The 27,945-nt window shown below is 42.3% G+C and overlaps 1 protein-coding gene across 7 annotated transcripts in view; it reads right to left on the bottom strand.

The window, feature by feature from the left end:
- The window catches only part of FNBP1 (formin binding protein 1), a 132,511-nt gene that overhangs the window by 3,495 nt on the left and 101,071 nt on the right, over nt 1–27,945 (bottom strand). The window contains exons 8-15 of one of the 7 annotated variants that reach the window (XM_070378845.1): nt 26,924–27,070; nt 24,739–24,936; nt 23,602–23,784; nt 13,855–13,964; nt 8,432–8,564; nt 6,024–6,145; nt 5,570–5,709; nt 3,250–3,408 (exon numbers count right to left, since the gene is read on the bottom strand). In XM_070378845.1, the coding sequence (XP_070234946.1) occupies nt 3,250–3,408; nt 5,570–5,709; nt 6,024–6,145; nt 8,432–8,564; nt 13,855–13,964; nt 23,602–23,784; nt 24,739–24,936; nt 26,924–27,070 (1,192 nt within the window). Of the gene's footprint in view, nt 1–129; nt 3,409–5,569; nt 5,710–6,023; nt 6,146–8,431; nt 8,565–13,854; nt 13,965–23,601; nt 23,785–24,738; nt 24,937–26,923; nt 27,071–27,945 lie in introns of those variants that run through there. The other 6 variants (XM_070378843.1, XM_070378844.1, XM_070378846.1 and 3 more) reach the window with 6 other exon arrangements.

Here is a 27,945-nt window from a genome sequence, read left to right as displayed (position 1 = left end):
AGAATTTTTCTTTTTTTTAAAAAAAGCATTTGGCTAGAAAACTCCCCATTATTGAAGATGAGAGGGTTAAATGCTTGGATTACACAGAATTTCTTGGAGAGGTGAAAAATCATTTAAAATACACAACACTGAGAAAAATATAACGTTTATTAGAGAGTCAGATACGAGGGTACAGCTACAAGATGCCACACAGATTCTTTTCTCGGAGGATAAGGAAGAGAGAGGAAACAGTCATGTTGGCCGTATTTAAACAAAACTTACTCAGAACCCAAGTGTCTACAATAAACTCAAGTGTGGATCAGCCGGCAGGGGACCTAGCTACCAGTGTAACCGTCCTTCCGGCTCCCCCAGCGGTTACAAAAACAAAAAGGTCATTAGGCAGCAGAATCACCAATAAAACAAACAAATAAAAGAGTAAAACGTTAAAACAACGAATTCAAGTCATCCTTTTAGTTTTTCTATTGCAGTATATACAAATAGATTGGGGAAGGGGCAGTTATGGACATATTTCACAGAGAGCAATTAAAAAAAACAAACTAAACCATAAAAGAGGACAGTCACAATTCAGTTGGCCAGTGGAACTTCCTCTAGTCTAACTATTTTGGCGGTTATTAAATAGTCACTTGGCAGACACCACACACATACACGAAAGTGCATGGGCATCACTGACGATAAGACCACTGCTCTTGAGTCGCAGGCATCGGAAAGCAGCAGCCCCACCCGGCTGCGCTGGGCTTAAAGGGAGGGCAGCGTTTGTGGGGCAGGCTGAACAGACTTATGAACAAGGTAGGGAAAAGAAAGAGTCTACATCCATTCTTAGCTTCTAAGTGTATCTCTGCATAAAAGGAGAAAACTTTATACACAAGCTGAGACTTCGCTACTTTTGACGGATTCACTGTTACAAGAACACAAAGTGTGCCTTGGGGGTGGAAATGGAAGTTCCCGAACTCTTTGGGAATTGTTTCAAGACTTCTGCTAATCCTTTGCACACTGACTTAGATGGACCTGAAACTAAAAAATATCTTCTGCTGTTGAGTCACTAGGACACAGATTCATCTGGTTGAAGGTACTGAGGCATACAAGCTAAAATAATGATCATAATTTACGTGCCCAAATCGCCCCACCCATATCCAAAAGACGTTGAGCTATTTCCTGAATTAGATTTGCACAGCTCTAAAGAGGAGGGGAATAAAAGCAAAATGAACAAACAAATAAATCAAAACTCAACCGACTTCATGGCATGCCATACTTTTCAAATCAAGTTTTAAAAAGCCTAATGTTGACTTGCCTCATTTTAAGACTTTTTTTTTCAGTGTCTAGTTTATTTTCTCCAATACTTCACAGTCTGGAAATGAGTTCATCCTGGGTTTTAATGTCTTAGGTATTCACTTGGTTTACATGCCCAAGGCTGTGACCACCTACTGTTCATGAACTCCCCAACAGATTTTCCTTGCTGTGGTAGTTAAAAGGAAGTGCTGAAATGATTCTCCTGAGAGATCTGGGGTCAGGATGGGTGGTTTTATCGATACTACAGCAGCAAAGGTATAATAATGCAAAAGAAATTTAAATGACAATTATACTAAAAAAATAAAATCGGGCTGGCCAGTGTCGGTTTCCTGTTTTTGATACTGGATCACGATTTTGTCAGATGTAACCACTTGGGGAAGCTGGATAAAGGGGATCTCTCTACTATCTTTGCAACTCCCTGACAATCTGTGATTATTTAAAAATTAAAAGTGTTTTAAAAATCAGGCAGTCATTAAGTAAAGGTTACTACATTCCATTTTGGTGGCCCTTAAAATGTTAGCTGCCCAGTCTTGTCCAACTCTGTGACCCCATGGACCATAGTCACCGAGTTCCTCTCCAGGCAAGAATAATGGAGAGGCCCTTGGGAAATGCAGAAGAACTTTCTGCTAGAATCTGCCACAGGCACCCATAACTCCTGCCAGGTCCTGGACCCCATAATGCATTGCTGTCAGTTTTAAAATCAGTTTTAAATTGACCCGATCTTCTAAAAGGAGTCCATAGTGTAGAAGCAAGGAGCTGATTTCCTATTTAAAAGTAGGAAGGACATGAATAAATAATTTTCAAAGCCAAAAAAAAGAGAATCTCAATCCTATACCTTTACTCTGACTCATTTTTAGCTGGTTCTCTGTGATCTCAGGGAAGATTCTAGACATAAGCACAACCATTGGGCATGTCCCCAGTTTCACTACCTAGCCTGCCAATTTAAAAATGCAAATCCCCATGTGACCCAGATTCCTTTAAGATGGTGAAACATTTTATTATATAATTAACCACTTTATGGTTATTATATAAAAGGATCCAGAAGTTCTAAAATGATTTTCAGTAAATATACACTTTGGGTCTTAACAATGCCAACAATTAAAACAAACCAAAAGAACCTTAAAAAGTGATGTGCTGGGGTCTGTGTGTTGCTTACAAGGGTCTATTCACAACACCACCTGGGCACAAGAAACCTCCCACAGAACAGAATGAAGAGAGTTGTTTTTACATAATCTATCTCAACAGCTCTAGCACGTCTGATCAACTCTGTCAACTGGCAAAAGAAAGATGAGTAGTCATATGTGAAAACCAACTGGTTGAAAGACCAAGTTTTCCATAATTCAATGGGTTGTCTAGGATCGTATCGACATAACCGGGTAGCATGGTGCTCTAACAATGATCTTAAACATGTTTAAGGAAATAGACACACTTTTGGTACCAACGCCATTCTTTACTTACGCTATTCTTTATTGATGACTTCCTCCAAAATGAATGACTGTAAAACTTAACGCAGTTCAGTTTATGAAGTTACCAAATGTAACATCTTAAGGTGGTTCACTTTCTGGCAGACACTAGTTATTAATGAGAGCTGAAGTCTTCTGCACCCCTAGGACATGCATGGACTTTCAGATTCAGAAATATGAATCAGAAGCTAAAAGGCAACTTTTTGGTTATCTACAGTCGCTGCCCCAAGGAGAAATGTTTATCAGATTTCAAAGGACACCATTGTAAATTGGCAGTTGGCAGCTTTCCAGGGAAAATGTCATGAGCAAGTGACACTGAATTATCATCAAAACCAGCCCAGGAAATTCAGCTTGTGCCTAAAAGAAACACACACCGTGACGCTCCCCATCCAGTCTTTTGAAGAACTGCCTGTAACAGGCATGATTGCGGGGAGAAACAACTCCAATTTTAAAGTTTTGTGGTTTTTTTTAAAGTTGTATTAAATATAAGTCTTAGCACCTTTGGCATTTTTGTCCAAATAGACTTCGACGTAGGAAGTGGGGACATAACCCTCTTCATCTTCATTTCTCCGAATTCGGGTCCACCCGTCGCCCTTGTCTTCCTCTATTACGTACAGCGTCTCTCCTTCAACTACTGAAATGGTTCCCTCATTCTGACCTGAAAAAGCAAAGTCAGAGTAGTTTAGGTTTCTTGTCAAACCCGGGTTTGGAGCAGACGGCGAGTCTTGCAGTGAAACAAGTGGAGAAAAGACGGACGCTCTCCTCCCATCCGGAAGCTGCCAGGCCCTCATCCTGCGTCGCTAGGACCCTTCTCTAAACTCCCCGTGGGAGCCCTCTCTCTCCTGCCTCCCAGAACAGGCGGCATCTCCCCCGGAGGAAATCTTAGGTCCTCTTCTCTACCCTCCCCTGAAGGTGCTCCTTTGGCATCAACGACACCTCTTTACACAGCAGCATCTCCGCTTTTCTTTCTCCCGTTCTGGTTCTTATCTGAGGCTTAGGTGCCACCATGCCTTCTCTCTGAAGTCCATTTCCACCCTGATGGTGCCTGGGCATCTGGGACACAATTCAGGTGAACCTGCGCTCACTGTCTGGCCTCCCAAACTAGATCCTCCTCCCACTTTCCCATTTCAGCGGCCATCTCCATCATCCCAGGAGCACAGCTTCAGGGATCAGCTGTGGGTTCCTCCCCGCTTCGTTTCCAACTTCCAATCAGCCGCGCATCTGAGCGTGTTATTGGCTGCAGCATCTCTACGTTCATCTGTCTCCTAATCAAGGCCCCCAATACCATTCACTAAGATAATTTCAAAAGACTAGTCACCACCGCCCAAGCAGTGTCCCGAAAGGCAGACTGCTTAGGGGGCTGTTAATAGCGGTAACTGTGGATGCAGGGGGAGAGGGATGGTGTGGACCTGAAGTTACACTGGGAGCACTGAACCTCAGGCTTCTCTTCTTTGTTTTGTCACAATGAACATTTAGTTTATCGAAGGCTCTAAAAGTCCTACAGTAAAGGGAATTTCCTGGCAGTCCAGTGGTTAGGACTCTGCCCTTCCACTGCAGGGGGCATGGGTTTGATCGCTGATTGGAGAACTCAGATCCTGCAAATCAAAGAGGCAAGGATGAAAAAAAAAGTCTTACAGCAAAGAAGTTCATTTATCCCAGGGTTTCTGAAAAACGATCTGAGCGCCAATTCCTTCTTTCACAGCATCCTTCCCAGCATCCTGCAGGACGCTGTTTCAAGGCTCATCAGTTTGGGAACCATGAGGTTAGGCGTCCTAAGCATTTGCCCTGTCTTCTAACTGATAGCACACGTATGAGAATAAATGTCTATGGTACAGACATTACAGTAAATGTCTGCTTGTGTCAACAACCTGCTCAAATACTTTCTGGAGGGCCTGATGTTTGCCAGATAACATACAAGTGTTTCTCTTACCCATCCCCCACACTGGCCCCAGACCCCTCCTCGTCTTATATTCCACTATTACTCCTAAGACACCTGAGCTCCAGGCGCACAAACCCCGTGCCTTTCCTGCTCCACGCTTGGCAGTGCCTGTGCCTCTGACACTCTGCAGCATGGTGAGTTCAGTGGATAAGAATCCAGCTGCCAATGCAGGGGACACGGGTTAGATCCCTAGTCTGGGAAGATTCCACATGCCACAGAGGGGCTAAGCTTGTGCGCCAAACTATTGAGCTTGTTGCTCTAGAGCCCGAGAGCTGCAACTACTGAAGCTCGTGCCCTCTAGAACCAGTGCCCCACCAGAGAAGCCAGCGCGATGAGAAGCCCTTGCACCAAAACGAGAGAGGAGCCCCCGCTCGCCACAACCAGAGAAAGCCTGTATGCGGCTGTGAAGACCCAGCACAGCCAAAAATAAAAATAAATACATCCCCTCAGGGAAGGGGTCATATCCTCGTGTGGACCCCCCATCACTCCGTCCCTCTCTTCTGCTGAACCTCCTCTGCTTTATTTCCTCCCAGGGCAGATGCCAGACCACACCACCTGCCTCCCACGCTTTCAGGGGTCTTTGCAAGACAGGAGCTCCATAAGTATTGAAGGTGTGGATGATATAATCATTATTCCATACTACCTGCTGCAATTAAGCTCACCAAAAGTTGGTCAACAGTCCAGACCCAAAGGCAAAATACACAGCCCTCAAACAGAAAGAAATCAGAATCACAGATATTACGGGCAGAACGAAAGAGGAAGAGAGGAAGGTTCTGAAGGAAGGTTCATTTGAAGCCTCTTCCTGAAAGGAAGGTTCTGAAGGCTTCAAAAGAAAGTCTGACCACAGAAAGAGAAGAGGGACCTAGACAGTTGGTGTTACCTTCAAACGTGTAGAGGGCTTTACATGTCCCTATGGCAGGAAGAGGCTCCTCGTCGTCAAACTCGTCATCAAAGTCTGTGGCCAGCACCTTGACCTCACTCTCCTGACTCTGCTCCTCTGTGTAACTGCCATCGGGGCTGCTCAAGAAAGCAAAACACACAGCAACTATAGCAACTGACCCCAGCAAGCGCTCGAATGCAGCCCCTGCGAGAGCCAAGTGCTGGCAATTCCGGAGCGTTGTAACCAGGGACCGCCCCTCACCCCGCAGGCTCCAGCACCATCCGCGGGGCATCAGACAGCTGCACTGTGGGGAAAACCACAGGCCAGTCATGACAGACGCATGGAACCTGACAAGGACCTTGTGCTTGTCTCTGATTCCAGAATCGGGCAGTAAATACAAAGCCAAAAACAAACAAACAAAAAGCCCCAAGCAGGCGCCGTACAGATACTGTACCTCTCCCGATCCTGCGCGCAGTTGTTGACGGAGGGGGCATTCTGCGCCTCGTACATCCCACTCTGCCGACGGGCCTGGTCGCTGCGGGCTGGGAGTCGGCCTTCCACCTCGGCCAGCCAGGCCTGCAAAGAGAAATCAGGAAAGACTCTGGTCTGAGCTCAGCTGAGGGCCGGACCAAGCAGGGTTCAGGCCCCCAGTCTGGGCTTCTGATTGGTCATTGAAGCCGACTGAAGAAGGACCACGTGGCAGGGGTGAGGAGCCTCCAGTCTGTTTGCCTTGACTGTATACACGTACTTGAAGGCAAAGTTGGAGGCGTGTGAGCAGACTTACATTTAACCATTGCTCATAAAGTGGCAGAAAGACACCGGCCTGTCTTAAACTCTAGGGCTTTCGTTCATTTATTTATTGCCCGGCATGTGGGGTCTTAGGGCTTCCCTCATAGCTCAGCGGTAAAGAATCCGCCTGCCAATGCAGGAGACACGGGTTCAATCCCTGGGTGGGGAAAGACCCCTGGAAGAGGGTATGGCAGCCCACTCTAGTATTCCTGCCTGGGAAACATTATGGACAGAGGAGCCTGGTGGGCTATGGTCCACGGGGTCACGAAAGAGTCAGACATGACTGAGTGACTAACAACAACAATATGAGATCTTAGTTCCCAGACCAGAGATTGAACCCATGTCTGCATCCCTGCATTGGAGTCTCCGCCACTGGACCACCAGCAAAGTCCCCACGACTCTCGGGCTTTTTAAGCAGCTGTGTGACTTCTGATAAGTCGCATCTAGTTCCCCCGGTTCCAAAAATTCTGTGACCGTGATGTCACACTGGGAACCATGAGGGTCCTGCCACACTTAAGCAGTGACTCAGTTTAAAAGCCACACTTCCCTTTTATCTGCCCCCCTCCCCGCCTTAGGAATGTAGTATTTTTTATAATAGTGAAGAAACCTTGTATACAGGAAATCAAAGTAGATCACATTTTCTTCAGCAACCTTTGAAATAGTGTAAAAATGGCAAAAGAATCCAAATGACCAGAAAAGGACATTTCTAGGTTCTAAAATCTCAACCAATAACAACTTACTGACAGATTCTAGAAAGAATGAGAAAATGTCATATTTGGCTTTTCATGGCTGGAAATAATCTATTTTGATCAGAATTATCAGTTAGTAATTTATTTTTCTAGTCTTTACGTTTTAGGGGTGGGGGGAGAAGCCTTTTGTTCACAGCTTGAAAGATTCATTATCTGTGTTTCTTCTTCAAGTCTCGTGTGTGTTTCCTACTGGTTTTCATCTTTTGATAATGGGTCCTTAAAAACAACTATAACATATTTCGATGGTTCCCCCCACAACCCAGAAATAAACCCTGTATTTAGGATTAATTGGCTTGTAACAGCCAGTTACAAGCTGTCTTGAACAGCCAAGACAGTTCAAGGAGAGAAAAGGTCTTTTTGACAAATGGTGCTGGGACAACTGAAAAAGAATGACTCCGGACCTGTACTTTTAACCGTGTACAAAAATTAACTCAAAACGAACCAAACACTTAAACAGAAAAGGGAAAACTACAACATTTAGAAGAAAACATAAGCATAAGGGTTTGTGACCTTGGATTAGGTGCTGGTTACTTAGTTATGGCACCAAAAGCACAAGTGATAAAGAGAAAAAAAACCTGATAAATTGATTTCATCAAAATTAAAATGATTTGGCAGTTCCCTGGCAGTCCAGTGGTTAGTACTCAGTGCTTCAATAGCTGGGGCCCCGGTTCAATCCCTGGTCAGGGAACCAAGATCCTGAAAGATGTGTGGTATGGTCAAAAAAAAACCACAAAAACTTTTGTGCTTCAAAGGACATCTTGAAGAGAGTAGAAAAGCAATCCACAGAATGGAAAAAAATATCTGCAAATCATAGATATGAAAAGGAATTCACATCCAGAATATATTTTGAAAATGTTGACACTGATACCAAAGCCAGACAAAGACCCTGCAAGACAATTACAAATATTAATGGCTTTCTTAAATTTGTCGTTTTGATTCACTGAGATGATGGACAACTGTATACTCCCCAATTATACCCACTGTCGACACAAGGTGAGACAAACCAACTTGAGTGAATTTAAGTGAAACACTTAAATGAAAACCAAAAAACACCCGTATATAACTATCACCTTAAACAGTGTCCCCTTTAAGGGACACCACTAAAACAGGACACGCTGAAAAGCAGAACAGCAAATGGATGACAGTCTCTTTTTCCTTTCATCATAACTCGTGGAACACCTGACTTTTCCCGCTGCATCCCTCACAGGGAAAGAAACGCTGGTGCTCTACAGCCTCATCGTCCCATGACCCCACACCTACTTCTGTTTCTTTCCTTTATTTTTTTTTCCCCCAACAAAACTTTTCCACAACAGCTTTTTCCTACCTCGAATTTCTGGGTCTCTAGTCTCAGTTTGTCTATATTGTGGCCGACTTCCGCTAATTTGTGATCCAAACTGGTGGGGTCTCCCATTTGCGGATTCTTTAGGTAGACATCTTTCATTTTTGCGATGGCGTCTCTGAAAAAGAGAAGGGGCAGAACATGGTCAAGTTAATGCCACTGTTAGATTTAGAGCAAATGACTCCCTGCCAGGCAGGGGACTGGGCGGTAGGGTGGACAACTTTGCTGAACGTCAGCAAAAGAAACTCTACACTAACCACCCAACACAAGACCAATGACACCAACTGCATTGCGAGTCACAGGAAATAGTTTAACCAAAATATAGAAATAAGTGGAAGAGAATTTCTATGTCTTCACTACCCCTCCACCTGCCTGCTTGCCTCTGAGCCCACACATCCTGCTGCCACATGAAGGGTGCCATGAACCATCTGTTCTCTGTAGGAGCCTTCTACCCACTTGCCCTCCCAGTCCACATACCCTGTTCTATCTTTTATACACACATACACACACACACATAGGCCACGCTGTGCGGCATGTGGGATCTTATTTCTCTCATTGCTGTTCAGTCGCTAAGGGGTGTCTGACTCTTTGCAACCCCATGGACTGCAGTGTGCCAAGCTTCCCTGTCCTTTACCATCTCCCAGAGTTTGCTCAAACTCATGTCCATTGAGTCAGTGACGATATCTAACCATTTCATCCTCTGCCACCCCCTTCTCCTTTTGCCCTCAATCTTTCCCAGCATCAGGGTCTTTTCCAATGAGTCAGCTCTTCACATCAGGTGGCAAGGTATTGGAGCTTCAGCTGTAGCATCAGTCCTTCCAATGAACATTCAGGGTTGATTTCCTTTAGGATTGACTGGTTTGATCTTGCTGACTTGACCATGGGTTGAACCTGGGTCCCAAACATTGGACACTCAGAGTCTTAAACCACTGAACCACTGGGCAAGTCCCATCACTCTACTTTCTTTTATTTCCACTGCATGTATTGCTTCCCAACATTACATATCTTGTTATTATGCTTATTGCTTATTGTCTATCTCTTCCTCCTAGAACAGCAGCTCTCTGAGAAGCTCTCTGGGCTCAAGCCCTTTGGTAACATGATACACCCCCAGTGGCCAGACCACACCTGGCATACAACAGATGCTCAACAAGTACATGACCTTCCCAGGTAGCACAGTGGCAAAGAATCCGTCTGCCAATGCAGGAGACGCAAGAGATGTGGGACAGACTGTACGGTCATCCACAGGTTCACGAGTCGTCTCTTTACTTCATGACCTGTACCTCCAACTACTGCCCTATTTCTCAGTAAAACTTCTCAAAAGAGGTGTTTGAAGTCATTATCTCCCATTCCTCTCCTCCAGATCTCTCCAGAGGTTTATCATTTTTATTAATCTTTTCAAGGAACCAGCTTTTGGATCTGTTCATCCTCTCTGTTGAATATGTGATTCTATTTCGTTAGTTGGTACCCTTTCCTTTAGTATTTATTTCCTTTTTTCTATCTTCTTTGGTTCAATTTGTTTCTAATATGTATTGAAAGCTGTCAATTTCCCTTTGTGAGCATTGGCTTTAATGACATCCCCAAATGTAGGTGGAGAATGTGTGTTAAGGTTAAGTTCTGTTTCACATATTTTCTAATATCTATGATGATTTCTTCTTTAATCTATGTGTTACTTAGAGCTACATTCTTTCCTTTTCTAAAGCAGTAAAAACAGATTTTATTCAAAACTAATTACAATTGGGGGAAAGAGGAGAGTGAAAAAGCTGACTCGAAACTCAACATTCAAAAAACTAAGATCATGGCAGCTGGTCGCATCATTTCATGGCAAATAGAAGGGGAAAAGTGGAAGCCAGTGACAGCCTTTATTTTCCTGGGCTCCAGAATCACTGTGGCTGGTGACTGCAGCCATGAAATTAAAAGACGCTTACTCCCTGGAAGGAAAGCTATGACAAACCTAGACAGCATATTAAAAAGCAGAGACATCACTTTGCCAACAAAGGTCCGTATAGTTAAAGTTATGATTTTTCCAGTAGTCATATGAGAGTTGGACAGTATAGAAGGATGAGCACTGAAGAACTGATGCTTTTGAATTGTGGTGCAGGAGAAGATTCTCGAAAGTTCCTTGGACTGCGAAGAGATCAAGCCAGTCAATCCTAAAGGAAATCAATCCTGAATATTCATTGGAAGAACTGATGCTGAAGCTGAAGCTCCAATAATTTGGCCACCTGATGCAAAGAGTCAACTCACTGGAAAAGATCCTGATGCTGGGAAGGATTGAGGGCAGGAGGAGAAGGGGGAGACTGAGGAGGAGAGGGCTGGATGGCATCATCAACTCAATGGACGTGAATTTGAGCAAACTCCGGGAGATAGCGGAGGACAGAGGAGCCTGTCGTGCTGCAGTCCAAGGAGTTGCAGAAGAGTGGGACACTACTTAGTGACCAAACAGCAACAAAGCTGGGTCTCCACTGTCGCCTGGGCTTCTCTCTAGTTGAGGGAGTGGGGACTACTCTCCAGTTACAGCACGTGGGCTTCTCATTGCAGTGGCTTCTCTTGCTGCAAAGCATGGGCTCTAGAGCACAGGCTTAGTAGCTGTGGTGCATGGGGTAGTTGCCCCATGCAGTGTGGGATCTTCCTGGACCAGGGATCGAACCCATGCCTCCCGCGTTGGCAGGCAGATTCTTTACCACTGAGCCACCAGGGAAGCCCTGAAGTTGATTCTTTTGAACTGAATAGTTTGGGGTGGGGGGCGGTTACTTGGCTTGAGAGTCAGTCTTCTCACACCCGGTTCCTTCTAGCTGACACCTTCATGGTCTGTCGTTTTCCGTTCTTTACTCTCAACCTCTCTGCACCTAATGAGCGGGTGTGTCTTTTGTAACTGGCACACAAGTGGTGTGCTAGTTTCAGGTTTTTGTCCAGTTTGAAAATCTCTTTTAATTGGAACATGTAGTCTGTTCACATTTAACATACTGATTCATTTTATTTTACAAACACAATATGCCAGGCACTGTCCTCAGCCCTTGAGGTACCCTGGTACACTTCACGCGGGCATATTAACTCCCTTTTCATGGTGAGGAAACCCAACTACCAAGAGCTTAAGAATCTTGTCCAACGTTTGCAAATGAAACAGGTGGAACCAGATTGGAACTGGGGTGTCTAGTATGCTTGGTATTTTCAATCTTCCACCCTAATTTGTGCTTTTGATTTGTCCTGCCTATTTTATATATATTTTTTCTCTCCCATCTTGCCTTTTTGGATTATTTTAAACAAAAACAAACCAAAAATCCAACCTTTTCCAGATCATGTCACCTCTGCTCAAAGCCTTTCATTTTCTGTTTGTCCTGCGTAAAACGTAAGTTGCACAACAGAGGTTTTTGATGTTTTGTTCATTCTTTATCCTCAAGGCCTAGAATATTCCCTTACATACAGTAAATGGTCAACAGACAGAGGTGCAGTGAAAGGTGAAGGTGATTTGCTTTATTACTAGCGAGCGCTGCTCTGGGGGTTCAAAGGTCATACCATGGTCACAACCCAAGTGACAGAAACTGTTCTCCATGAAATCAAACAATTAGGGAGGGTCTGTCAATCACTTATAAAATGGCATTTCAGATATCTGAGTCATAACTTGCTACTCCAGGCAAACTATATCTGCTTACTTAGTAAACAGCATGAGGTTTATAATGGATTTATAAACCTTTTATATATGGTCCCAGATGTTATAAAAAGTACAAAGACAAAATTTTTATTTCACAAAGTATATTTTTAATTCAAATCTAGAACAAAGTTCATTATATGTGTTCTTATTTTTAACATACTGAAACAATGTTTATAAAGTGATATATTTTTCAGGAGTTGCTCTTCCAGGGATTAAAAAAATATATATATAAACCACTTTTTATCTGTGGTTTTTTAAACTGGCTGCCTTGCCAACTTGGTTTATTTTTTGAATAACTAAATTATAACCTCAGCTTCAGTATCACTGGGTTTCCCTGGCAGCTCAGCTGGTAAAGAATCTGCCTGCAGTGCAGGAGACTCTGATTCAATTCCTGGGTCAGGAAGATCCGCTGGAGAAGAGATAGGCTACACACTCCAGTATTCTTGGGCTTCCCTGGTGGCTCAGCTGGTAAAGAATCTGCCTGCAATGTGGGAGACCTGGGTTTGATCCCTGGGTTGGGAAGAGCCCCTGGAGAAGGCAATGGCTACCCACTCCAGTATTCTGGCCTGGAGAATTCCGTGGGCCACACAGTCCATGGGGTCACAAAGAGTTGAACACGACTGAGTGACTGTCACTCACTCCCTCGATGTCACTGAATCTATGTAGGGCTACCATGTGGCGACTTCATGCCACACAACATGTGGGCTCTCAGTTCCCTGACCAGGGATTGAACCCACGGCCCCTGTACTGGAAGCTCGGCGTCTTAGCCACTGGACTACCAGGGAGGTCCCTCAGGTTATCCTTTAAGTCCAAATCTCCATTATTCAATGACTCACTGAAGTCCCTCAGTGAGAATATAGAAAGTGGGGGATTTTCTCTTTTTAAATTACGTGTAGTCAATTAACAATGTTGTGTCAGTTTCAGGTATACAGCAAAGTGATTCAGTTATACATACACGTCTAACTTTTTTTTTTCAGACTCTTTTTCCTTATTGGTTATTACAAAACACTGAGTTGCTGTTGCTCAGTCGCTAAGTCGTATCCGACTCCTTGCAACCTCAGGGTCTGTAGAATGCCAGCAACAGCAGAGACAGAAACGTGTATTTTAAGTGCTAATGCACAGGTAAATGAGAAATGCGTTTTAAACCTGTGCAGAACGTTTATTTTCTCTATAAAAATCATAACTATTAAACCAAATAAATCGCCTATAATGGAAGGTGATTTAAGAATAAGCTGGTTTGCTCAGACATCATACAGACAACAGAATGTTGCGTTGTACTTGTGAAATTCTCTTATCTAACCTGATTCTATAGTCCATGGTGACAACGTGGTAAATGTAGTGCTACTACAGTAAGTGAACACATCCAAAAAAAAAAAAGGAGAGAGAGAACCATAATGCATTTTGTTCTCCAAACTTAGAATAATACCTATTTGTTAAAAGAATCCTCCCCGTCTTTACTTATTTTTATAATAATAATTATTATTTTGGCCATGATGTGTGGCATGTGGGAATATGTGATCTTAGTTTCCCCACCAGGGGTTGAACCTGTGCCCCCTGCATTGGAAGCACAGAGTCTTAGCCACTGGACCACCAGCAAAGTGCCCAGGAATCCTCTCTGTCTTGAATAAAGGAATCCAGTAGACTAGCTATGACCAAACACCTGGCTAAAACAACCACCTAAATTAAAATCTAATTTAGAGCCTCTCATCTTTCCAAACTGAACTCGAATTTCTTAATAAGTCGTTTCAATCCACTCTACCTTTGATCCATTTCCTTTTGGATTTCTTTATTTAATTCATCGACTTTCTGCTGGAGCTTTTTCCTTCTCTGTTCGGGTGGGAGGTTGCTGAAATCTTCTGGTGTCGCGCCCTGCAGATACAAACAGAAATTAGCCAGAAAGCCTCCTTGAAAAAAAGACACCGAGAGAAGCCTGCAGGGAGATTCCCCAGACACCAGGGCGATGCAGATGTCTGCGTGTGTTTTCATGAAATAAATTAAGCTCTTTCCCACGACACCCAGCTGAGATGCAAAAATCCATGCATGCAAACTGCAAAGGCCCCGCAAACCGTTTTCCATGCTGGCCCCGCAGCCTCCGACAAGGAAGGGACCCCTGAGACAGGAAGACATACTTCTGACCCCAGCGAGAATCAGTGAGGAACTAGTCTGGAGACAGTCTGCACTTCGCTGTCAGTGTCGATGGCAACACTGAAGCTTTAGGCTTATGTTTTCTTCCAATAAAAAAACTGGTAAGTGCCCCCATCAACTGTTTCATGTCGATGGCACTGTTCCCCACCCCACCCCCACCCCCGGCTGAGTATTCCTTCCCGTCTCTGCATAGAGCCTGAGGCCAAAAGTTTCCACCCCTGTGAAGTGGCAGATGGGACATCTAGTTCCTCCAGGAATGTGGGTGAAAAGGACATTAAGGGAAAAAACCCTCCCCCAGCTCCCATCCACTCTCCTTGCCTCTGCTTCCTCTAAGTCACTTCTTTTTATCACCTTTAGGAGCATCTCAGAGAATTCGCAGAGAATCACCCCCGCCCCCACTCCCCCAGTTTCAAAACCAACTTTTCCATAATGTCTGAAATCAGCCTCAGCTGTTTCTAACTCATCGGAAGAAGTACACTTTGTTTTTTTGCTGTACTACACGGCATGTGGGATCTTAGTGCCCTGACCAGGGATCGCACCCACGCCCCCTGCATTGGAAGGCAGAGTCTTAACCACTGGACCGCCAGGGAAGTCTTGGAAGAAGTATACTTTGATATCTTGATTCCCTTTCAAAAACAACTGCTCTCTTTCCTCTGTGTATATGTTATAAGTAGAAAATATCAACTATGACTTGCCAGACTTTTACCCACGCTTACGCATCATTTCCTTAAATGAGGCTATTTTCATAAAGAAAGAAATTTGCTCAATAGCCAGGGATAAGCCAGGGAATTTGAAAAGAGATTTTGCTTTAGAATCCCTTAAAAAAAAAAAAAAAAAGCAAGACAGACTTGCTTGGGAGTGGATGGAAAAGAAGGGACCTGGATAATGTAATTGCAAAATCAGCTTGAGTTTGCCAAGCAGCTTACACAGGGGCTTGTGACTGAAGTTCCTAGGCTGCTTATTAGAAAATGCCAGGCTTCTGGGTTGGAAGTTTGTGATTCAGCAAATAGTTCACCACTGAGGCCACCAAAGACCTTTCAGCTAATATTCTCAAAAACTGTGTGTGCACGCGCGGGTGCGTGCACGTGTTTGAGTGGGACGAGATCTGAGTGAAAGCAAAATAGAAGTGATTATTCCCTAATGCCAACCCAAGAAAGCTCGACTTGCTTCTAAAGCTAAGATGAAGCCAACTAATCTTCAATATAATAATAAAACAGGCTTGTTTTTCCTTTTCCATATAATACTTGAAACCTCAATTGCTTTCCAATTTTCTCAACTCAGTCACTGAGCCCAAAAGCTCAATAGTTTGTTCTTATGCTGAATTGACTTAAATCAGCATGTTTTCTGGAACTGGAGATTTTATTTTCATTTTTGTTTTAATGCTGCTGCTGCTGCTGCTAAGTCACTTCAGTTGTGTCCAACTCTGTGTGACCCCATAGACGGCAGCCCAGCAGGCTCCCCGTCCCTGGGATTCTCCAGGCAAGAACACTGGAGTGGGTTGCCATTTCCTTCTCCAATGCATGAAAGTGAAAAGTGAAAGTGAAGTCGCTCAGTCGTGCCCGACTCTTAGCGACCCCCTGGACTGCAGCCTCCTAGGCTCCTCCATCCATGGGATTTTCCAGGCAAGAGTACTGGAGTGGGGTGCCATCGCCTTCTCCGTGTTTTAATGCTAGACTGTGACAAAACGGTGGAAGACGCACTGCTTCCGAAGGCAGGAAAGCTAGTAAGTGGTCGACGTTCATTCATTCAGATGCTCTGAGCCTCACTATGTGCTGTGAGACCCAAAGACCTTTCTACAATGATAGAAATGTTTTCACACGTCCACACCATCCGACCTGGTAGCCGCACGTGGCTGCTGAGCCCTTGAAATGTGCCCAGTGCAATTATGGAACTAAATTTAAACATTTTAGTTACATGGGAGATTCAGGTCAACAGTTCCTCTAGATCCAAAGACACTCAGGTCTCTGGACAGTACCTTCAAAAGTTCACTTTGTCGTATTCACCTTTTGAAGCTTGAATTCTTTCAAACAATACTCTAACCTATGATTTATTTTGCCATGAAAGAATTTTTATTTCTGCCTTCGAGTTGGAGTAGATTTTCTGAACTCTTTGGAGGGGCCTCAAAGAGACTGGCCCTACCAGGGTTTGGAAGACAGGCCGCAGGCACGTATGTATATTTTCAATGGCTGTGACTCTAAGGAGATCTTGTTTTACTTGCTATCGGAATCAAACACTTGCTCGCTTGACATGAGCTGCTTCTTGAGATTTATAATTTTTACATCCACCCTATCTTTGTGTAACTTCTTTATCAGCTTCAAAGTGAGGGTATCAAGCAACAATATCTCAAACAGAAAGACTGTCTGATAATATTATCTTTTGCCGCCAGCACCTCAGCAAAAGAACAAATAAAGGGCGAAAAAGAAGCCCTGGCATCTGACAGATTCCCAGTTAATTGACCCACTGTCTCCCAAATTCATACTGATGTTCATTTAAACATCTAGATCTTTCCTTCTTGTAGACACCTTAATCGAGAACTCTTCTCAGGATTTTATTTTACCCTCTAAGAAATGTTCCATTTAATAAAAAATTCTCTTTAGGGCTGGATCAGTTGTCAAATACCAGGTCAGGTCGAAAAAATTATGTATATACTTTTATATATACTCAAGCACATGTAATAGTACATACCTACAAAGATAACCATAAATACTGTCCTATATTCTCAATAACAGTGCGTAAAATGCTGATGTTATTCCTGGTCGGACTGTCAAGTTCATCCTGTCCATGACTTCAGGATACTCTCAGCTGTGGTGTTTGAGCTTATTATATAACTTACACATATCTGAAGAACAGTATGGGTTATGTGGTTAAGGGTTTCTTTTAATAGATTTAATGATTAGTTTGACTATTTACTAGGGCTATGAAATTAAAAGTAGAAAACACCGAACACTAAAGAAATCATTTTAGAAAGGCTTAGGAGGCTCTTTTCATTGTCCATAAAATTGTCTTTGATTTCTTGAATCAGCTACGCACAAGGCACCAATGTATTTACGGAGCAACTTAAAAGTTTCATGACCTTCAACTCTCGAAGGTGCCTTAGACCTGAGTCTGAGCCCAGCATCATTCCTGCATGCCTCCCTCAGGTCCCCAGTGATTGTCATCTGCTTCTGTGGCTCCTGGAGAGGAGCAACTTTCAGCTATTCAATTTGCTTTCATTTAGAATGATTCGATACATAAACTTCCTCATATTTAGTATTTATGTTTATGTTCATATTTAAATAAAGCTTATCAACATCTGTCATCTGTCATCCTCTTAAGACTCCAGTGGTAAAGAAAACCAAATCATGAGTTAAGCGTTAATTTTCTTAATGGGGAAAGATTATGATCACCTCTGTTAGACTCTGGACCTTCGTATTCCAGAGATCTAATAAGGAAACACCAACAAAGCCACACACAAGGGAAACACACATCGACAGTTAACTGTGAAGATAGGTTGCACGAGGCACAGCACCCACAGAATGTACACCGAAAGGCCTGAGTAGATTCAGGACATGCATGGGGTAATTGTGCTTACCAGCTTGAGAGAAAGCTTCGCGTAAAAATCGAAGGGGTAACAGGGAAAAAAAGAGAGAGAGAGAGAGAAACAACAACACATGAGAAGAAGAGGAACTTGGTCCGTTCCACTGAATTAACATAACACATAAATTCAACCTGGCGCTTTGTGAACATGGCTTGTAGCGGATCTGTGCCGAAATTCCCAAGAGGGGCCAATCTACCCAAACCTTTCTTTAGTGGTCATGTTGCCAGAGCAAAGTATAAAGATAGGAAAGGAGAGCTTCCGCTTACTCTTCTGGATTGGTCATGTCAGCCTGAGTATAAATTAGTAAGAGTTTGCAGTCGGTGACATGTCATGATGATAAAAGATGGAAATGATCACAGAAACTTTTGTTCACCAAATTTTCCATGGAAAGTTTCCCACAGACTGGCAGAGTTGGGAAAGCAATGAATTCCACAACATATCAGTAATATTTTTATCTTAAGGGGCTCTAATACATCTGAACACTGGCATTTCCTAAAGGACTAAGGCAAAGTCTCAAATTGGTAAATGGGAACCAAGGACTGGAAGATGCTCTGAAACCCGACCTGCAGGAACCAGGAAGCCTCTCAGCACCAGGTTGGAGGTGGATGCTCTCTCCTACCTGTGTACTGCAGGCACTTCCTGCTATACAGAAGGTGTCTTCTGGAGCTTTCTATCGAACTGGGGGCCCCACCCACAGAGGTTCCAGAGCACCTGGGGAGTTAACAGAAGTTGCTGCTCTTGCAAGTGACCTCTAGGAAACAGCCAACTGTCTTAACTACTGAGGGGTACTTACTCCTCGCTGTGGATTTCCTGTTAATTGCCAGGACACAGCAGTTTGCAATTCTGCTAGGCCTGGAGGTTGGCAAAACTATACCGATTACTGGATCCAAAACCAGATTAAAAGGCATCTCAAAATTAGGAAAAGAAACACTGGTTCTTCAGTGATAGGTGAGACGTGCTTTTTGGCAATAAAGCAGTATTTTGAGAGTTTGGTGCATATTTACTCGGCTGTTGTAATCCTAAAAGTTCAGGCAATTGGTAGGAGGATCCAAAAATACATTGGAGATAGAGTGGCAGAGAAAGTGCCTCTTGAATTTATTTACTTACTTGGGTATTTATTTATTTGGCTGCACCCAGTCTTAGTTGGGGCACATGGGATCTCTAGTTTTGGCAAGTAAACTCTTAGTTGCTCCATGTGGGATCTAGTTCCCAGACCAGGGATCAAACCTCGGCCCCCTGCATCGGGAATGCAGAGTCTTAGCCACTGGACCACCAGGAAGTCCCCAGGGCCCTTTGGTTTTAAATTGGGAGGGAACAGGGTGTTAAAAATTCCTTAACTAGATTTAAAAAATCTTATTATTCAGACTAACTCAAAGTTGATACTTCATTGTGAATAGACATTAAGCTTTTAAAGAAATTTTCCCTCTGGGGGAAAAATACTTTTAAGGAAAGGCATAGCAAGACAAAGTTTTGGGAAGAAAAGATGCAAACTGTCATATTTGTGATCGCTGTCCAGGTAGGCAATCTATATAATGCCTTGAGCCCCTCCTGTAAATTTTAGCACAGATCTGTTTATCACAATTTGAGTTTTTTACAGACAACGCTTTTGGTGCACAGCAGAAAACCTTGCAAATATCTTTCTTGCAAAGCAGATGACCGTATATAAACGTTTCCTCACACATTACCGTGTAAATGTTGCTAATTTGAACTCGGCACTCTACCTGCTGTCTATTCGGCTACTTCCATGGCTTAAGGTAATATATATATATATATATATTTTAAAATTTTATTTATTTTAAAAGTAATATATTTTTTTTTAGCCATTCCAAAAACAGAATTCTAACATCAAGACTAATAGCACAGGACTATTACCACTTCATAATAAAAATAAGTCATTAGGATTGAGAACAGATCCCAATAGAAATAGGCAATATTGCATTCTCAAATCCAATTTTCTGAAGTGGACAGGTAATGGATAATCTACAAGAAGTGCCATCAGTATAATCTTTTTAACGACTGTAAACTGGTTTTCCATCTTAAGTTGCAAGCCAGCCAGTTAGATCCTTTTAAATTAGAAACTGAATCACCTGCCAAGAGAATACTTTGAAAGGCTGCATTAAGTGCGCTGCGAGACACCTGAAGTACTAAAAAGCTGTCAGTTTCAGGCAACGATTATGGAGCCTGGGGAGCCACGAGTGTCAATAACACATGAGGGCACACAGAGCTGGCGGGTCCATGTGTTATTGGGCCGTCACAGGTACTAACCTCAAGTACAGAGAAAGGGGACAGTGAACACGAATATGTAAGTGTCTGTGGTCTAAGGTCCATGGAAGGTCATTTCACTGCTCTGTGACCTTGCTCAGGCTTCGCTGATTTTTTTTTTTGGTTGTCCTTTATGGACCCATCTGTTTCAGATGTGCATGTGGGTTAGGGAGCCACACACGGCCGTCTGCGAGACTGCCATTCTCCTGTGACCAGCGACGTTTTAGGGGTGAGATTCTGCCGTAAAATCACACTCAGTGACACCAGCTCAGACAGCAGTCCCAATCCACGCAAAGGGGAGAAACACAAGCTCGGCTCGCTGACGTTTTTAGGAAGCTTGTTATTGGAAAGTTCGGCCCCTTTTTCCATGCAACTTTCCGGGATGAAGAAGCCTGTGGTTGGGTGGGTACAAGGAGGCTTCTCCCGCTGTCTGGGTCAGAGAGCACCTGGGTCCCCAGTCTTGGTGCTGTCACAGGGGTTAGTGCCTGTGCCGTGACCGCACGACCTGGCCGTCACAGGTAAACTTACAACATAGTCCCTAGCTTCAAAAGCATACGTGGGTTTCCCTATCGTCCTCTTCATGAGTTCTTTGTGAAAACAGAGAGCCTGAGTCTGCCAATAATCAGCAAGAGAACAAAGTAAATCAAATGAAATTAACCAGAAGATTGTAACATCTGACAAACAATTGGTAGGGATTTTCAAAATCTTTTGATCAATGTTGATGGTATTTTTCCATACAATGAACTCTAAAGTGTGGGGAGGGGGGAGATAGGTACATATTTTAGATTTAGAAGGCCCTTACTCAGATCAGGAAATCTTACGACAGTAAAGTCACACTTTGTAGACTGCAAATTGAGAACACACAATCTTGCTTCATTTTTCTTTAACTTACATAAAGATGAAATAGTGGTTAATAATGGTGGCATGCCAATCTTTAAAGATGTTCAATGAAACATTTTCTTACAAATGTGAATGATTTACAACAAAAAATATTTTATCCTACTTATTCAGAAACAAAATCAGTTATGTGACAAAATATTTGCATTGCATTTACACATTCTGATAATCAGAAACAAATGATTAAAATCTAGATCAGAAAGCTGCACAGCACCATAAAAGACACATTAAAGTCACAGATTTGTTATTCTCCTAGAAGCCTTTCCCTGTCTTTGGTGCAATAATCTTAAAAAGTGGAATAAATGAAATACTAGTGAGGACTGTATCATTTTAGTTAGGGATCCTGTAAACCACGTACGTTCTGTTTTGAAATTGCTTTAAAATCAAATTTATTTCCCCAAACTTCAGATTTTTTTTAAACTTCCTTATCTTATTTCTATGATGCATTTCCTTTTCTTTTTTCGCACTGCTATTTCCTGAAGAAAAGCACATCAAATCTGACCCTAAAAACAGATCAACTAAAAATGAGAGAAGTAAAAATATGTTTATACTTATTTACTGATGCCTCATGTGTGTGTGTGTTTTATTCTCAAAAACACACTCACCGTTTGGGAAGTTTCTTTTAAAGATAGAGGTTTGCTGAGCACAGATTTGAGGCGTAAGAAATAAAATTTATTTTGCTAATTATGTTTTTTTTTTTTTAAAGAGAAGGGCGTTCCTTTAATTTATCAAAATAACCCATTTCTCACTTCACTGTTTTTGTTTTCAAGTGTTTATTTTTTTCCTAGCCATCTTTTCTTATGCTTATTGATTACTGACATTCTCGGTCTCTTCCTAAACATTTAGAGAACACATGAAACATGCTTCAGAAACCATTTGCCACCAAGATTGTGATGTTGACGGAAGAACGGGATAGATACATACACAAACAGTGAAAAACCATGAATATTCGACATTTTTCATTATGAGATTACAAAAGACAATGCAGACATATTTTTATAAATATAATAAATGAGTGCTCTGTAAAGGTTTTGGAAGCAGCAGAGGTGGGGTAACTGTTTTACAGTTAATGTAAAGCTTCCTAGTTGATAGTCTAGTATAGCGACCTATAGTCATCTGTTGGAGATTCTCCCATGAACAAGGAGCTGAGATGGATGGAGAATTAATTCTAAAAGCCAGCATAATGGAGATCTAATTATAGAGTTCAACATGAGCCACCATCCACTGCTGAAGCTATGTTCTGCCTTCTGACAAAGGCGCTTTTGAAATCTTCAGGAAATTAAATTTGAATTCTTACCCTGATATGCTGGGTAACCTTAAAACAGGATAATTCCACCAACTATACTCTTTGCAGAAAACTCAGATTTCATTACCAAAGCAATCAGCATATAAAAAAATGAGGGTTTTGCCCCTTATTTTAAAAGGTAACAATGTAGCTATTTTTTTTAACATCTTTTATACACAGAGGAAAAGAAAAGAAAAAATTTGTTACAAGGAACATATCTCCACTACAACCATATTGTAACTCTCACAGACCAGAATAAAAGAAAACCTTACCACATATGTGTTTAATGTTTGTTTACCCATTATTCATTATAAAGAGTGTTTTGAGATGGCTTAGACTGACCATTTAGGTTTATTCAGGTGGCTACAAATGAATGACCTTGTTCCAATTTTTTTCTGAAAAACCAAACTGGTATCTGCTTTGGGCTGCTGATCAATTCCATAAAACCCTGTGACTTAAGCACACGCGATCTTAATCAGGACGGCAAAACTGAGTCAGTCAGAATAAAACAGGTTCTTCTTGAGTGTGAACACATAGACTCTCAGATCATAAACAGGTTCTCTGGCTTTAAATCCCGGCTATATATCTTCCTAGCTTCATCTCTGTAGGTACCAGTTTGCTTATCAGTAAAATAAAGAAATCTTAGTACCTAGGTTCATAGGGTGGTTGACAGAATTAAATAAGCACGTAAAACAGAGTCTGGCAAAGGACATGTCAGCTGCTGTTACGTCACCCTTTCAAGATACGTACTGCACTAGCTCTTATGCAGTCAGATCTGTTCCCAGATATCTGATCAACATCTTGTAAATTCACTGAAAACAGCTAAAGAAACCCCTGTAACCCATACCATTTCCCTGCAGACCTGGAGGCATAGCTCAGAGAGAAGTACCCTCTTTATACACTGTTTCAGTAATTATTAAGCAAATATTTTCTGACTATGCAGTGATTTTCACCTCTTCAAATGTTGCTAGCTTTAGAAACCAAATTTAAGTTTCCTTTTTTTAGTTAGATCAAGGTAAAATATTAATGACTTAGATATTTCAGAAAGGAAATGAAGCAAGGTCCCACCAAAATGGATTAGAGACAAAAAAGAACTCTGGCTGGCTGGCTTCCCCTCTCTCTCCTTCCATCCATCCTGCTTCCTTCCTTTTTCTTTTTCTTTTTTTGCTCTCTCTGTGCTCTCTGTGGCTCTTCTTTCCGGCTATAATGAATCATAGGTTCTTATTGTTTTATGTTATGGGAAAACACAATGGAGTCATTCACAAACAAAATTAAGTTATGCGGAACAAAACACGCAACCAAAGCGCACCAGAGAGACAGGACTTGAGAGGAGAACTTACCCCACGCTTTAGACTCCTGAAGCAGTGGATTTTGGGTTTGGAGGTCATGAACTCGTTGAAGCGATGGGAGAGGGGTTCCTTTTGCTGCTTGGGAGACTGGGGGCCGTTGGGAACAGCAGAGGGTGAGGCAGAGGCAGGGGGAGGTGGGGGAGGCTGATGGGGGGATGTTAAAAGGGACATAAGCTACGTGTAAGAGATGGAGCGGTGACAGAGTAAAAAATCAGAAACAAGAAGATAAGACACAAAACAAAAATAAGCATCAAATAATATTTGAAATCCAAAGCAAGTCAAACACAAACAATTAAAAATTTAGGCCATGGTCCAAAGGAAAACATGGAAGGACATGTTAAATGGAGAATATGGTGAAAGTGGGAGTTTTAGTAAGTAAAGCAACAGAAGAAGAGCAAGAAATATCTGACAAGAAGCTCATGCAGACTTTGACATGCAAACTACCGTTCTAACTAGGTACCCTAACCCAGTCTAAGCCAGAAGGGTAAATACTTCTAGGCCACCTAGACTAACACAGCTGGATGGGAGAAAATGAAAGTCCTTAAATGCTAAGGTTGTGAAAACAGCAAGACAGTCTTAAAACGAAATTTTAAATTATTCTAAGGTTAAAGCGGTTCGTGTCGCCTCGATCACCCACTTTATGCCCAGGTTAATGCTGCCATGCACCTACGTATCACACTCTAGAAAGAAAATAAAAAATGTTCATGGATACATATGTTAACATGAGCTCAAAACCAAGTTGTTAATCCATGGAAACCATTTCGATTAGAGATGCTGATACATGGTTATAGAAATGTGGCACAACGTCCCTTCTCTCAGCCCAGGGAACCAGCAATCTAGGAGACTTAGGAGTGAAAGGCGTGATGCGAAACGGCCAGAGGTCAGTAGTCTGTTAGTGTGGGTGACACGGTGCAGGTGATAAGTGCATCTGAAATAAGACAAATGGCCATGGCCAAGGTACCACCACCGAAGAGAGATATTGCCTTAAAACAAAACAGCACACTAGCCTTCTGTTTGCATTCTGAAACTACGAGCTTAAAAATCTTCATTCCTTTAAAGACTAAAAGACAGAGTGAACATCTCCACACCTTGTAACACTCATATCACACTGGGTCCAGTCATCAGTACCTTATTTTTTTTGATGAATGGCCATAACTTTCCTTTGGATTTGCCACCAAATTTGAGCTCTGATTTGCCTTCTCCTCTGGAATTTGAAAGGCTGTTATCTGACACAGTGCGTTTCATAGGCTGAGTGTAATCCTCAAATTCAATGTCTCCTGGAGGCTCGAACCCAGACTTATAAGCTTCTACGACCAGCTGTGAATCCTGCAATGATACCCATCACACACAAATATGTTCCAATCTATGTAAATACTTTCCACACACTGAACTATGATGCCCTCACACAGATGACATTCTAAGGAAGTTATACTGAGTAACAAATTTTTTTCTAGTAATATTTTTATCATTTGAAAGAATAACTTGTAAAGCTATACATGTAGTTGAGATTTCAAGATAATTTTAATAACTACTTTTCTATATTTAGAGAAATGAATATTAAGAACAACTTTGCCAAAAAGCAGAAAAATTGGGTCATTTATTATGCAATTCCCTTGAAAAATTGTTGTTGCTTAGTTACTAAGTTATGTCTGACTCTTTGCAACCCCATGGACTGCAGCCCTCCAGGCTCCTCTGTCCATGGGATTTTCTAGGCAAGAGTACTGGAGTGGGTTGCCATTTCCTTCTCCAAGGGATCTTCCTGATGCAGGGGTCGAACCTGCATTTCCTGCTTGGCAGGCAGATTCTTTACCACTGAGACACCTAGGAAGCCCTTCCCTTGAAAAATGCAATAATATATAAACTGATTCTCATCAGAAGGTCTTAAAGCAATTTGGCATACACAAAGTCAAGGCAAAAAAAGATGCTCCCTCCAATTTCTTTGGTTCACTGTGGTTCAAAAATTTATCGAATATTTTCCTTTATATATATATTTGTTCACTAGAATGTAAGCTCCCTTCTGTTTTTCCTCCACTGCATCCCTCGCACCTGGATGATGCCTGATGATAATGACAGAATAATTATTAGCTGAATAAATGAGGGAACTGACTGCCTACTCTGTGGTGTCCCCCTGCTAGGAACTTTGAGTTCAGAGTCTTTTCGGGGTCAGGTGATGAAGACCAATGGGTAAGGAAATGACAACCATCGTGTCCAAGATAGATAGATGTACAGTTAAAGTATTACAAAAGCACCTGTGACTTGTAATAAAATTCTAACTCAATGATATCTGATTAAAAAAGAAAAATCTATTAGAGAAGACAATTTGGAAAGATCTCAACTTTCTACCATGAGCCCACATTTTAATTTGTTGTAGCTATTTTAGCTAACATGGAATTTGTAGGTGTGCCATAGATGTCAGTTGTCTTGTAAGAGCCAATCATCCTTCCTTCTGAGTAATAAGAACCCTGATTTTAAGCTGAGCACACGGCCACCCAGCAAAAAAGCTTCACTCTCCAGCCTTCTGTACAGCAGGAAGTGGCCCCAGGACTAAGTTTTGACTTCTGAGATCTCTGAGATGTAGGCAGAAGCACAGTGAGCAATTTTAGAAAGCTTCTTTAAATAGATAGTGTGGACTCTTCTCTATATAATGCTTTATGGAATTTGGATGTGATGGCTGGAGCTATGGAAGCCATGTTGAGTTTGAAAGTCATATCATCAAAAGTTGTGAACTAGGAGAAGCCTGAATTCCTGAGGATTTGCAGATCATTTGCCCACACCGCGGTTGGACGCTCTGCCTGGCAGACATCTTCATGTGGGAGGAAAAACAAACTCTTAAGACACTCTCTTGTCATTGTTACATGAACCTAAACCTACCCTCTCAGGCTTCTCTGGTGGCTCAGCAGTAAAGAATCTACCTGCCAAGCAGGAGACGTGGTTCAGTCCCTGGGTCAGGAAGATCCCCTGGAGAAGGAAATGGCAACCCACTCCAGTATTCTTGCCTGAGAAATCTCAAGGACAGAGGAACCTGGGGGGCTACAGTCCTTGGGGATGCAAAAGAGTCAAACACGACTTAGTGACTAAACAGTGACAACAAAACTTAGTAACATCCACAGTCCCAAATGCGCCAGGGACCACACTAAATCCAAAACACGGAGGGCTGAATTTAAAAAACTCTGTAAAGGTATTGCCATTGTTGAAAAGTACTTGTGACCACTGAAAGCAACTACTCTCAGATGACTGAATATGGTCACTGTGGGAAGGGACAGGGAAATAATGGAACCACAGTTATACATTAAGTCCAAACTACAGTACTTACATTTTTCGGATCAATTGACTCGGCTGCCTTTACGATTCCATCCAAGCATTTCCCAATGATGGGAATCACCTGCCGGTCCAGCTCTGCGTATGTCTTCACTGATTCTCCAATTCTCACTATCCTCCTCTCCTCCATCTCTTGTATTTTCTGCAACATTAGAGTTTGCATAAAATTAGTTTGGTTTACTACTATTTAAAGAAGTTGTTTTTTGGCAGCATTGTTACCTCTAAAAAATTCTCTAGGAGGGAAATAGGCCTACAAAAAGGTTCGAGTTAGGGACTTCCCTGGCGGTCCAGTGGTTAAAACTCTGCCCTTCCACTACTGTGGGCAGGAGTTTGATCCCTGGTCAGGGAACTAAGATTCCTTCATGACGCTCGAGGTGGCCAAAAACAAATAAAAAAAGGTTAGAGTTAAAGCAACCATAAATTTCTTGTGCTTCTACTTTAGCCAGCTGGACACATACTTTACTAATTGTGAGGCTGTCTAAATGTACACTTTACACAATTCCATTCCAATTTCAGTAAGAACCTGAAATGCAGGTAGTTTTACTATTAATACCATTTGGTTCAGTTCAGTTCAGTTAATGGATTTCAAATATTTCCTCCATCTTTGAGCCACTGTTTCATCCTTTACCAAAAGCATGGCATCCAGGTTAACTGCCTTGACCCAACACAGGCTGAGATTAACTAGTGTACCTTCCTTCTACAAGTTGGGTGTTTTTTTTTGTTTTTGTTTTATTTCTTTTTAATTGAGGATAATTGCTTTACAATATTGTGCTGATTTCTGCCATACAACAATGTGAATCAGCCATAAGTATACATTTGTCTCCTCCTTCTTGAACCTCCCTCCCAACCCCCCCACCATCCTTCCAGGTTGCCATAGACTGCCTCGTTGAGCTCCCTGCGTCATACAGCAAATTCCCACTTCCTATCTGTTTTACATATGGTAATGTATATGCCTCATTGCTACCCTCTCAATTTGTCTCACCCTCTCCTTCGCAAGCTGGAAGTTCTTGTTTGCTG

The sequence above is a fragment of the Bos mutus genome, chromosome 11 (genome assembly GCF_027580195.1).
Source record: "Bos mutus isolate GX-2022 chromosome 11, NWIPB_WYAK_1.1, whole genome shotgun sequence".
NCBI lineage: Eukaryota > Metazoa > Chordata > Mammalia > Artiodactyla > Bovidae > Bos > Bos mutus.
Note: the sequence above shows the minus strand (reverse complement) of the source record. Positions and strands in the feature narration are given on the sequence as shown.